Here is a 13239-nt window from a genome sequence, read left to right on the forward strand (position 1 = left end):
GTATATCTTACATATAGTGCAGTAGATAAGTAATTAAGATCTCTTACACTCAGTATTACATATTTGGTTCATTGTAACACGGCACCATCAGTTACTGGAATAAACCCATGTACAGTATGTTTGTGAACATTTTAAATATGATGTATCACACAACTGCTCTCAGGGCCCATGCTTATGTGGACTTGGTCAGATGATGAGGCTTAATTGGTTCTCGATCCCTAATGTTATGGGTCATGATTAGATTACTATTACTGTTTTAAAGTTTGTACTTCTGTCTCCTAAAATGTTCACATACAACTAACCTGCAGGAGTAAATGTGTTTTGCATGGAACATATGTGATGTTTGGATTACATTCTCATAAAAGTTACTGAGCTCTATTTCTGTAATGGCTGCACATTCTCATTCTTCAATTTGCTAAATTAATTTGAATATACATCTAATCTGGGGCCCTCATAACATATGAGCATGTTTTTCAGTCTTTATTTTTAGAGTTAAAAACACTGTGTGTCCTCAGATGAGATGGTACTGACTATGACGCATATGCTAATTGAATCATGTACACACTTTTTGAAACAAGAGATGTGTTTAGCAAAGTCTGTGGGAGCAAGAGGAAAACAAAGTTTAACTAGTCTGTGGAGCCTTATAGACCAATTCAGTCTTTTCTCATTTTCATTTAAGTGCAGTGGGAGCTTACAGAAAAAAATGGAAGGAAAGCAATTACTACTTTTAACAATTTCTCATATTTGATAAATGTATCACATTTATCTGTAAGCCTTCCAATTATTTAAACTAATAAATAACTTCTACTTATTTTAATTATTACAATGATTGTATGTATTTATATTTTAAACATGTGACAGAATGTTTAGCCTGCCATGCTGTCCTTAAGATAAAGTGTCCTGTATGCTAAAGGCTGAGTTCGGCATAATCAAAACACTAGTGTAGCAAATACCCACTGTGAGAAATGATTAGGCAATTTAATGTCTACTACTGTATAACAAATACAAACCAACACAATAACCCTGTCATTAGAAATATGTGTCAATATACACCAATTTTATAGATATATCATATGGAATATAGGTTTATTTAATATGTATATGTGTTTTTTATATGTCTAAATGTATTCATTAATGTATGCTTGGATTTGAATTAATAATATGGAAATATAGTTCTACATCTATTACTCAAGGTTCAAGAAAAATTACAATCAATTTTTTTTATGATTTAGAATTTTTTATCACGATACAATATCTGTAAAACCTGGCCACTGATTATTTAGGGGTCCCTTCACTTCACATGCAGCCATATAAACTATTTGATTTGTTAATAATGTCATAATTGGTGTTGTGACAAGATTTTAGAAGAAGAAATGTGTTTTTGTTTCATTCAGTTACAACTGGGAAACAAGGCAAAGCTTAAATGTCCCGCTTTTGCTGAACAGTCTCTGTCAAAAGTAACAGTGGGTGCATCAGTACAAAAGTCTACTCTGTAGTAATGCGTCCACCTCCAAGTTTCTCTCCTGAGACTTAAGAATCTAATTCAGTGACGTATTGTTTGTCCACATTGGCTTTAATGTGTTAATCTCGTCTGGATAGGAAGGGTATGTCAATTTTACCAGGCTGTTAATTTTAAATTGTCCTTTGCCTTTGGAGGCTATAGCTGCGCGCTCATGCGCAGTGAATGCAGACCTCAGCAGGCAAAACTCGGCGTGATCCCACCTCCGTGCTCGCACGCACAAACAAATGTTTAATTCTGTCGTCTAGTGAGAACCTTCAGTACGATCTGTGTTTCTCGGCGGCAGGCAGAGCTGCTTCTGGCAGCGAAAACGGGTTTGATCCCTTGTTACAAACATGGGATGACAGGAAGAGCCAACGGCTCGGCGGAGGACAGAGAAGCAGATCAGGAGACGAGATGGAAAACAAAGGTATCCAGACTTTACAGAAGCCTCGGCTCTGACCAGACCTGATTCTCTTAGAGACATGAGAGACCTGTTGGATGATGAAATCCATTTTTCACTTCTCTCTTCTAAATTAAAATCCGACATAATCATCATGGCCGTGCGAAGGCGAACAGGAGGGGATTTACTGAAGCATTGTAGTGCGCGATGCCCCCAGGTCGTGGCTGTGGAAGTGAAATGAGTGAAATGATCGTTTTTTCATCGTGCGTATTACAGCCTCCGTTATGCACCAGCCGCCGCAGTGACTGAACGTTTCTTCGTTTAACCTGCTCGACGCCAGTTTAGGCTGAAAGACGTCGGCTGCTCTCACGGTCTGCAGCGGGCACCGGGAGAAATCCGAGTCGTTCCCCTTCTGGCTTCAGGACTGGATGTTCTCCAGCACCACGGACAGCGACGATGACCCGGCTCCGCAGGAAAGCTCTCGTCGCGCTTTTCCTCTTCACGCTTTTCATTTTCGGGACCATGATGGGGCTCAGGACGCTGAAGCCCAGCGACGGCTTTTCGGACCTGGCCCCGGGTATGGACTTCATCGGGGAGAGATCAGAGAGGAGGCGGCCGGATTTAAAAGACGTGGTGGTCTCGCCTGCCCAGTTTCACATGGGCAGCAGCGACACTAAAGTGGTTTTCACCAAATCGGACCGAGATTATAGCATATTTTATGATGTTCACATTTTCTATTATTTGTGGTACGGCTCCCCCAGCGTGGACAACAAGTACATTCACTGGGATCATGTGCTGGTGCCACACTGGGACCCTAAGATTGCAGCCAGTCATCCCCAAGGAAGACACGCACCTCCAGAAGACATTGCTTCAAGTTTTTACCCTGAGCTGGGACCTTACAGCTCCAGAGACCCAAAGGTGCTAGATTCACACATGGCGCAGATAGAAGCTGCTGCAGCAGGTAAATCTGCATGTTTACACTGTTATGGAAAAGTGTTGACACCCTTCCAGGACCATAAATAACAACAGCTTAGGAACCATAACTGAGTCTGCCACCCCAGAAAGTTGAGCGTATTTTAATGTATTTTTATGTTTTATTTCATCCCTCTCCTCACTCAGCAATACAAAATCCTTCATTTATTGGCCTAAACTTGTGCCACTGAAAATCGTTTTATTTTTTTCACTTGTAGAATGTGTGGAAAATGTGGACCATCCTCCAAGTTGCAGTAATCTCAAATTAAATAAAAAAAAAAAACAAGAAGAGGATTGGGCCTCACTGTCCTTAATTTCATCTGTGCTAAAACTATACTACACTATTTAAATGCAAAAGTTTTACAATATAAAAGGCTCTGTTTACAGATGTTAGTATAAGTCACAGCTTTAAGCCCCAATGTCATTCATCGCATTCCAACTACATGCCTCTACATGTTGTAGGGGTGGTGGTGTTGTCCTGGTATCCTCCTGGCATGGCAGATGACCACGGGGAGCCCACAGAGGACCTGGTTCCTGCTGTCATGGACGCCGCCCACAGGCACAGCATCAAGGTAACTGGTGAGGCAACCGGTATGTTTTTCCTTTCTGTTGATTTACTCAGTGACTTCCTGTGTAGATGTCCAGTGCCACAACGGAAGCTGGAAATGGTTGTGTATTTGTGCTATGATCTGGACAGTGTAAATATATCATATAAAAATCATTTTCTGAGACATACAGCCAGCATGTTATTCGTGTTGTCTTTTTAAAAATGCACTATAAGTTTGTACTTAAATGGATTGGACCCTTCATAAAAGTAAAGTTTATCCTCTGACATGTACAGTTGGTGTAAGAGAATGGTTACAAGTGAAGGTGTCGCAAATAATAGCAGTTCAGAGATGTAGTAACTGCTGTTTTTTTTCCTTTTTCGTGTTGTTTGAATGCATTCTTTAGATGCTTGTAGGCCTAAAGCACTTTGAAATTGTGTTTGTGTTTTAAAGTTGCTTTCAGCTTGACTGTAGTTACTCAGAGAGCTGGGTGGTAATCACTATAATGTCAGTCAACACAGTGGTGAGAGAGTCATGTCTCCAAGGTGGCTGGCTTACAAATGAACAGTCAGTTACCACTTTTTTTACTCTCAGCTGACTTTTAGTTAGCAAGATAGATCATTTCTTTTCCTAACCACCAGACCCAGGATCTTCACAATGCACTAAGAGACATATTCTCTATGTGTTCTGTTGTACAGAGCATCTGAAGTTGATTTCTTTTAAGCCCCACTAAGCAGCATTTGGTACTTTTGGGGATTTGTTCACTCAGACTGTTGCTGAGTGTAATTCCCTTTTATACACCATTGTTGTAAATGTTACAATTCTCCTTATGGGCATTTGTTAAGAAGCTGAAGTTGTTACTGAATCAACAAGGAAAGAGATAGAAGCCAAAGAATGATGCTGACTGATATGTTACCATACAATTTCAGGGTTTTACACAAAAAAATAACTCCAATATTTACACTTGTCTGGTCTTTTGCTCGATGGTACTATGTTGTTCCAAGCAACGAAAATTTGTGTATGAATTACAGGAATACAGAGTGAGAGTCTTCCTGCACGTTACCTAAAAACATTTTGCAGTTCTCACAAGCAGGACTCAAAAATGACATATTACAATAACTGGGGATCGGGTGCACTGTGGCAAAGGCAGATATGCCATTTGCCAAATTTAGTGTGCCATCAAAATGATTTTGAAGGTTTTCACAAATAAATAGAAATCTTTGATTCATTAACAAAATTATGATGATAAATATTTGTTGATTTTGAAGTAACTTTTGTGGTATTGTAAAACACAAACTATAGTCACGATCTATACTGTGCTAATGCAAAGTCCTATTCAATCACCTGAATGTATCATTAAAACAGCTTATTCTACATTTGAAAATAGCTCCTGTTCTGCCACCTACCAATGAAGAGACACTTTTACTCAGTAAAATTGTGTTTTATCTGATGTTTCTGGTTCATGAAAGAAACTGGTTTACAGACTAAACATTATTATTGCTGTTTGTCAATGGTGTCAAAGTTTGAATCTGAAGTAAAAGACATTTTACTTTTAAATACCGCTGTGACGGGGCCTTTAGGGCCACATTTAATCCAGTTGAGAAAAAAATGTTATGTGCCCTTTATTCCAAACACAGCATATTTTACAGCTGCATTGCATTCTGGTCCACTGAGGCTACCAGCAGGGAGGGAATTTGTTCCGCTACACAGCTGTTTCGATTTTGATGTCCTGACCTCAAAACCTGACATTTAAAGCTAAGTGGATGTTGCAGGGAGATGAAATGTTTAGCTATAATAGACTCATTCTAGCTAGGCCAATAGCTGTTTTTAAAAGACTTGAAGTACTTTGGGGTAGATTCTCCCTTTAAGTGCACGGCTCTCCCAAACTGAAGGTTTTCAGATAACATAAAGTCGTTACATGCTCAAGGTACCTGAGACAGCAGTGGCAAAACAATCTGAGCACAAACTCTAGATTCAGCATTAGCAGGACAGAGAGCTTTCCCCCAGTCTACTTTCATGCTCCTTATATGGAAGTCTTAGACTGAGAACTGGGTCTCTCTGTGTGTCTCAGTCACTCTTACACAACAGTGTGTATTTCACAGCTGACCTGAGGGCTAATGCTCCAGTGTTTCAGTGCACCAAAGCCACCACTGACATAATACAGGCTAAAGTCTGTGTGCGCTCTGTCCCTGCACATTTTGTCATGTGATAAATTGATTCAAAAGTGGGTCATCATTCCAAATTTCATCCAACACAGGCTTGTGATGTCATAGAAATCAATTAACACATCACATCAGACAGATAGGAGGACACTGGCTTATCTCTAATCCTCTCCACTCATCCATTTTCACTGGTTAAGGCTCGATTAAGCAGGTTGTTTAGTGAAATACTGATTGTAAAAGAAGAGAAACTGAAAAAAGTGCACTGTATACTGTTACAACAGAACACATGGAGTTTGCAGGAAGGCAGGAGAAGTATTGGCCCTAGTTGTCTTGCAGATTTCCTTCTATCAAAAAAAAACTAGAGAAAGTGTACAAAAGTATGGTACCAAGGTGCTCCATAGTGACCTTCATTTAATGCAGGCTACAGCGCATTTTTACAGAAAAGACTGATAGCTGTGGTTGCCAGAATAATTCTGTAAAAGAAAACAGTACCACTGTTAACATCTTTAGTGGACAAACTGCAGATTTTACAGTTTAAAACTGTTGAAAATCTACAGAAGCTTTACATTTTAAACCTGTAAACCACTTATATAGCGCTTTCATCCAAAGCGCTTTACAATATTGCTTCTCATTCACCCATTCAAACACACTCACACACCAATGGTGGTGGCTGATATGCAGGGTGCTCACCTGACCCACCGGGAGCAACTTGGGGTTCAGTTTCTTGACCTAGGACACTTCAAAACATAATTTAACACAAGGAGGCAAGGAACTGGGAATCAAAGTTTCTGTGTGCAGTTTGCATACTGCTTACAAACAAAATACTACTTACAAGTCACATACTTCCTGTGTGTTATGTTGTGTAATGATAATCATTAAAGTGCACTGCACTGTCAAACAACGGAGCTAGATTCTGGTCTACTGTGGTACAGTCCTGTGTCCTGGTAGATTTAGAGGAGGAAACCAGACTACTCAGAGCAAGCACACAGAAAGGCCGGTCAGCAGGGGATGCGAAATCGCACCTGCTGGTTGCAGGACACTGAGCCCCATGTTTCTCCTGGTGGTATTCACTTTAAAATTAACAGCTGTGTTTGGTTTGCTACTTTACCCAAATTTGCTGTAAATGAAACATTGCATTTGTGTTTTTTTATTTATATTTTTGGATGTCATGATTTTACAGACATTTCTTACAGTGTGCCTTTTGACGTTAATGTCATGGTCTTTTACTTCTCGTAGATTTAACCAGAGCCCTTAACAAATCAAACTGGTCAGACTGTTCCTGCGTGTGTTGTCAGAGGTTTGTTTACTTTTCTAATCCCTCTGGTTCAGTCCTGGATACATCCACTGTACACCACATTTTTTATCACCAAACAGCCTCATGCTAATGTTGTTCTGCATCTGCTGGACCATAATATCTCAAATATGTGGCCAAAAAAAATGATTAGTAGCGCCAGGTGAAAGTTCACTGACATTCTTTTAGATCAGTTGAGAATAATTAGTGACATATTTTACTATTTGAAACATGAACAAATGAAATCCAAGCAGAACTCATTATTTAATACAGAGTTTGTTGTAGTCACCTACACAAAATGCCCTGTGTTTCAGTTCAGGGGCTACATCCTTCAAAGGAAGCAGTCTACATGGCTTTGTTGCGACAGCTAACCCAAAGTGAGACAATGCTCGATTTGCATTATTGTACCATTGCCAGCTTGCATTACTCACACCACATAACTATATTGTGAAATTGTAATGTTGTATGGCCTGAGTTTTCGTATCATTAGCTAATCAGTTTTGTTAAAACCCACTAACTTATAATTAAAAGTGTACTCTATGGGCTCTGTATCTGGCATTTTTGTCTTTCATCACCCGTGCATAAAGAAACTTGAGATGTGAGGTTGTGTGGTGAAGGATCCACCTGTTGCAGGCTTCTTTGCAATGCAATGCTGCGACGCAATCGGCTCTCACATCTTTTTAATAATGCAGCCCCTGAATGAAAACACAGCTGTGGTGTACTATGTAGTTATGGCTGTGGCAGCTGTGCATTTCTAGAGTAAAACTGTGGATATGTACTCAAGCCTAAACTCAACAGAAATTTATATTCACCCAACACTATACTTGATTTCTGTATTGTTCTCTCTTTTTTCATCTGTCTATCAATCCATTATCTACACCACTTATCTTGTGGGTGGTGGTGCTGGAGCTGATTCCAGCTGAGATTGGGAAAACAGCAGGGTACTCTCTGAACAAGAGACCACTCTATCTCAGGGATGAGACAACCATTCACACTGACACTTGGGGGCCATGTAGAGTCAACAGTTGACCTAACATGCATGTCTTTGTGGTAGGAAACCTACAGAAATATGGTGTGAACATGCAATTGGGCAAACTAATGTGACATTTTCTACAACTTTGAAAATCTGAGTTGCAGTCACTTCACCAGCTGTCTGCTATACTTACTATAACCAAACCCCATTGCCTTCAAAATATTAGGTAATGTTAACTTTGGTTTTCCAAACTTCTGTCACACATATTGGTCTACTTTGGTCACTTTGTCTTCCATTGGTTTGTTTACCACAGGCCTTCCCCCAAAATAATGAACATGCATTACTATTGTAACAGTACCACACTATACCACAATATTATTGTATTACATACTACACTACTAAGGTAGATAGGCCCCCACCCTCCCAGCCCTTCCATCCAAAAATGATTTGTTGTCAATTAGCTGTAATCATCATCCTCAGCAAATGTCACCGAAGGATTTTCCAACTTCAGAAAAAGATCAGTGGACTGGGTTTATGAATTGTCTTGACCCCATTAATACTTACCTTCATGACCTTGTTAATTCTTGCCTGAAAGTTTTCCAAGCAAACTAAGCACCTTTTTGTGAATTACTGACTCTAACTGGTTAATTAGTGTCATTGCCTCGTTTTTTTCTTCTGTACTTGATTAATTTACGTCAGCTTCACTCAAAAACAAAAAGTAAAGGGGTTGTTCAACCTGCAATTGCCTATAACCTGATGAAAACTAGAAAGAAGTGCATATTGTTGATAACTGAGTAAAGTTATCTAAAAACAAAATCCAATTTTGGATTACTATTGCATTTTACAGTGTACAATGAGGAAGTTAAAAATGCATGAGTTGTGTGCTGACTGTAGCCACACTGCAGGATTAATAATTCCAGGTTAATCGGGGTAAAATGGCTGTTTCAAACCCTCAGTAACAGAGAGTCGGCCTCACAAATTTTTCTTTCGTGATGTAATTTGTGATACAATTTATTTATTGTATCATCTCACTTAATATAAATAGCTAAATGAATGAAGCACACACCAACATGAAAGCATTGTATATGACTTGGTGTTTGTCAGTGTTCAGGATGCGTGATGCATCTATACAACTGCATCTTCAAATGTAAATATGAGAATACTGTCACCATCAAACATCATGAGGGAAACAAAATGCTTTTCATCCACATCCATCCCTGATTTATTCAGCCAAAAGGGAACAGATTGAACAGCGTCTTACCTCGCTGGCCTTTCATGATTTCTAACCAGTCAAGACGACTAACAAACCTAAGCATGGGCGGCAAGCGCCGCCACGTTGCCATGGAAACTGTTTATGAAGACCTTGCAGCCTCCTTTGAAAGATGGAGTGGGCGTTGAAAATTCATTGTTTGTGACTCGACAGCTCTGTCAATGCTTTACTGTTTGCTGATAACCTGCAGTAGACATTTTTTCCCCTTTGTGACTGAAGCAAACAATCATACCACAGGTTTTCCTGGATGACAGGAAACACATTGTTCTCTGTGAACATGCCTTCACATGTTTTACTGATTTTTGGTCTTAATAATGTTCTTTTAGGCCTGTATATGAAATACCTTCTGGATCACCCCCCCCCCCCCCCCCCCCCAAAAAAAAAAAAAAAAACTCTTTTTCTTCAGAGATGTTACTGTGAGAAAAGCAAAAAGATGCTTTCTAAAACACTCACAGCAGAAAAGACATTTCACATCACCTGACAGTGTTGACAGACGGAACAACCATATTGACATGCCTGTGGGGTTGGAGAACATTTGCTCACTCTCTTCACCTGCTCCCACTCAGCCCCTTTCACCAGAATGCTCAGCATCCTGGAGGCTAAACATAGGGTCTGTCTCCTCTTATGTGTATTCCAGAGGACAAGGACACAGATTGCCTGCCTGTGCACAGTCTAAGCAGACCCATTAAGAATAATAGGTCACTTGGAAAGTTGAATTATTTTTGGATAACTTAAAGGGACCCTAGGGTTTTTTTGAACAAATGTGATGCTGTAGATCTACAGTAGATTTCCTTTATTATTTGTATCTAATGTACTAACAGCTCCAGTAGGTGTCCAAGCAGGGCGTTGATATGTGCTGGTGTTGCACTTGTCAGTTAAAATGGATTTGGACTCAACCATTGTTTTTGTATCTCAAGTACACAAATGATCACAAATGATACATTTTCCCTGGGAGACATGTGTGATGAGATGCTGAGGGGACACTGGGATGCTGTGCTTTTGCTTACTGTGCCTTACAAAATGATTAATACCCCTTGAAATTTTCCAAATTTTGTCACGTTACAATCACAAGCATAAATGTTTTGTTATGGTTTTATGTGATAGACCAACACAAAGTGGTACATAATTGTGAAGTGTAAGGAAAATGATAAATTGTTTTCAAAATAGTTACAAAGAAACATCTAAATAGTGTGACCTGACATTACAATAAATGTGCCCGTTGGTTAAAAGGCAGATTTCCATCTGCTTTTGCTGGAAAGATTTTACAGTGTCACACCTAATTATGATTCTAAAGCATAGTAAAAAAAAATGAAGGATAAACTGACATGCAGTAATATTGTCACAAATCGTAAAATATCCCAAGTCATTCACAACTGAAATCCCTCAAGATATTAGCCTAAAACCATCTAACACAACGCAAAAATAGTGTTAGGTACTCCAATTTAATACTGACAATTCCAAAAAGGAACAAGTGACAGACAGTCAACTGTTTGGCATAAAAACTATCATGTATTGTGCATAATTTAAGGTGTTGATGGGAAAAAGCAGAATTCTTAAGTCCACTTTTTAAAATGTGAATCAAAATTTTGGGAGCTTTTCTGAAACTGATGAAACGGATGTAGTACTAGTACCAGCTGGTCTCTGTCTTCTGTTTGTTTGTACTGTGTTTTCATAAAGATAATTTTTAGATAAATCTTGGTTCTTTCTTATTCTCTCTTGTGATATCAGCACCTACTACAGCACCATAATCTGTAATTTGATTACATCCTAAAATGCACAAACATTTTAGGAAAAGTCAAAATATTATTTGTTACAAAACACAACTAATTACCAACAAACATTATCATGCCATTAAATGAAGCAGCAACAGTATAAATAAAAAAGTACCTACTTTGCCTAGACTGTGTGAATATTATAAAATTGTTAAAACAGCTTCTCATTTAAACTTGAGGATGTCATGACTGAATTTCATCCTCTGATTGAAACTTGCATTGGATTGGTGCTTTAAATGTACTTCACAATGCAGAGCAATTTGATGCATGAATATTCACACAAAATCATGCATCCACTGTGGAATAGAGCGAGCATGAAATGACACTTCATTCGACACTCTGAATCACAGACAACACGGCTAAACCATTAGGCAGGTTCACAGACTACAAAATAAATGTTGCCTTCACACTAGCTGTCCATCAAAACTAATAATACACTGGAATAATGAGCAGAGAGTGCTTGTACTTTGGAATTCAACCACAGTACAAGCACAAAGCATAACCGCTTTATTTTTCAGGCTTTTGTGTGTTCACATTGTCCGTTCTTTGTATTTTAGTTATCATCCATGTTAAAATGTATTTTTGCACAGGTGACCTTTCACATACAGCCATACAAAGGACGGACGGACCAGAGCGTGCATGACAACATCAAGTACATTATTGACAAGTAAGTTGTTTTTCTGTGCATCCACTGATTTGATTCCTTTCTCTCACCAAAGCCTCTGCTTTCCATGTCACTGGCTGCTGACACTAGAAATTGAGCCATGATCTGAAACATGAACCTTGGTAAGGGAAGATGAGGACTGAGCAGTTCCACACAGATGTCTTCTCTGTGATCCTGCTGTAATGGATCAGCAGACAGCTTTTGCTTTAACTTCGGTCAGTTAAAGTGAACCTGCTTCCTTTTCTAATTTCCCCTCTTTTCTTTGTTCTCAGCTATGGAAACCATGGCGCCTTTTACAGATTCAGGTCAAGCACAGGGCAAATCCTGCCTCTGCTTTATGTCTACGACTCGTACCTGACGCCACCAGAGTCCTGGGCAGAGCTCCTGACAACTAAAGGCTCCCACAGCATAAGAGGCACGCCTTACGATGCCATTTTCGTTGCTCTCATTGTTGAGGAGCGCCACAAACATCACATCTTAGCTAGCGGCTTTGATGGCATTTATACTTACTTTGCCTCCAACGGCTTCTCCTTTGGTTCATCCCACCAGAACTGGAAAGCCATTAAGGCCTTTTGTGATGCAAACAATCTGCTGTTTGTTCCCAGTGTCGGTCCAGGGTATGTAGACACAGCTGTTCGACCTTGGAATAATCATAACACAAGAAACCGGGTGAATGGACGTTACTACGAGACATCACTGCAGGCTGCTCTATCTGTCAGACCAGAAATTGTTACTATCACTTCCTTTAATCACTGGCACGAAGGAACACAGATAGAGAAGGCTGTGCCCAAGAAAACAGCAACACGTTTGTACCTAGACTACCAACCCAACCAATCAGACCACTACTTAAAGCTAACTCGTGAGTGGGCTGAAAACTTCAACAAGGAGAAGGACAAATGGCTGATGTGAACGTGATGTTGTTCCCCAGTAGATAACCTGAGCATGATCACAAATGACAATAAATCAGCTTTCACTGTTAAAAGATGATGTTTTTCTCTAAAACTGGTCATTTTTGATTCCTGCAATTTCCCCTAATGTTCACTCTACCCTCACTGTCTTTAATCACAGTTTTGCACAGATTTAATAATGTCACAAAAAATGTTTATAAAATTATTATTAGTATTGTTATTATTATTTAATAAATCAGTATCTGTTTGTGACACTGAAATTGCGAGTACATCCAGTAAATCTGCTCTGTATAGTTTTTTTACTTAATATTTTATTATGATTAAAGACTGTTCTTTCCTGTATTTCCTTGATGACAAATTAAACTGTGTGTAAGTTTAGTGTTTAGTGAAAATCAGTGTTTAATGTGAAAGGACAGAGGATTCAGTGAGCGAAAGGCTTGAGAAATTCACCCATGGGAGCTGCTGAGTTTAGGCAGCCATGTATCTGATTATAAGGGCTTAGACACACCAAGTCAAGTTCAAAGAGCTAGCAGTAAATAAAAGCAAGTGCTACATCAGCTCAAGTTGCGTTTCTGGGCTGACATGTAAATGGTAAATGGTCTGCACTTATATAGCGTTTTGGGGGACCAGAGAAGCCGGTGACCAACAGAGTGAAAAGACTACAGATAACCATACAGGTGGCGAGCATATAGCACAATATGCTCTGCTGTTGTATGACAGGAAGTGAAACCTAAATGCAGAGTTCACTAATTTTCCAAACTGTAAACAAAGCAGCATTAGT

General features: G+C 39.4%; 1 protein-coding gene across 2 annotated transcripts; it reads left to right on the forward strand.

Moving 5' to 3' along the window:
* The first annotated feature begins 1579 nt into the window (after positions 1 to 1579).
* Positions 1580 to 13015, forward strand: maneal (mannosidase endo-alpha like). 2 transcript variants are annotated; one of them, XM_067508905.1, is made up of 4 exons: positions 1580 to 2862; positions 3336 to 3445; positions 11477 to 11553; positions 11823 to 13015. In XM_067508905.1, exons 1-4 carry the CDS (start codon positions 2358 to 2360, stop codon positions 12457 to 12459), a joined length of 1329 nt encoding a protein of 442 aa, XP_067365006.1. In that variant the 5' UTR covers positions 1580 to 2357; the 3' UTR covers positions 12460 to 13015. The 2 variants fall into 2 exon arrangements, with proteins under 2 accessions (XP_067365006.1, XP_067365007.1); XM_067508906.1 differs by lacking the exon at positions 11477 to 11553 and having other exon boundaries at positions 2724 to 2862.
* The last annotated feature ends 224 nt before the right edge of the window (positions 13016 to 13239 follow it).

This window comes from Channa argus, chromosome 1, assembly GCF_033026475.1.
Source record: "Channa argus isolate prfri chromosome 1, Channa argus male v1.0, whole genome shotgun sequence".
In the NCBI taxonomy this organism is placed as follows: domain Eukaryota; kingdom Metazoa; phylum Chordata; class Actinopteri; order Anabantiformes; family Channidae; genus Channa; species Channa argus.

Excerpts from the sequence above, each read along its gene's own strand:
- maneal (XM_067508905.1), top strand. The coding sequence starts at position 2,358 with ATGACCCGGCTCCGCAGGAAAGCTCTCGTCGCGCTTTTCCTCTTCACG. Across the intron at positions 2,863-3,335 it reads GATAGAAGCTGCTGCAGCAG|GGGTGGTGGTGTTGTCCTGG; the intron begins GTAAATCTGCAT and ends TACATGTTGTAG. Across the intron at positions 3,446-11,476 it reads CCCACAGGCACAGCATCAAG|GTGACCTTTCACATACAGCC; the intron begins GTAACTGGTGAG and ends ATTTTTGCACAG.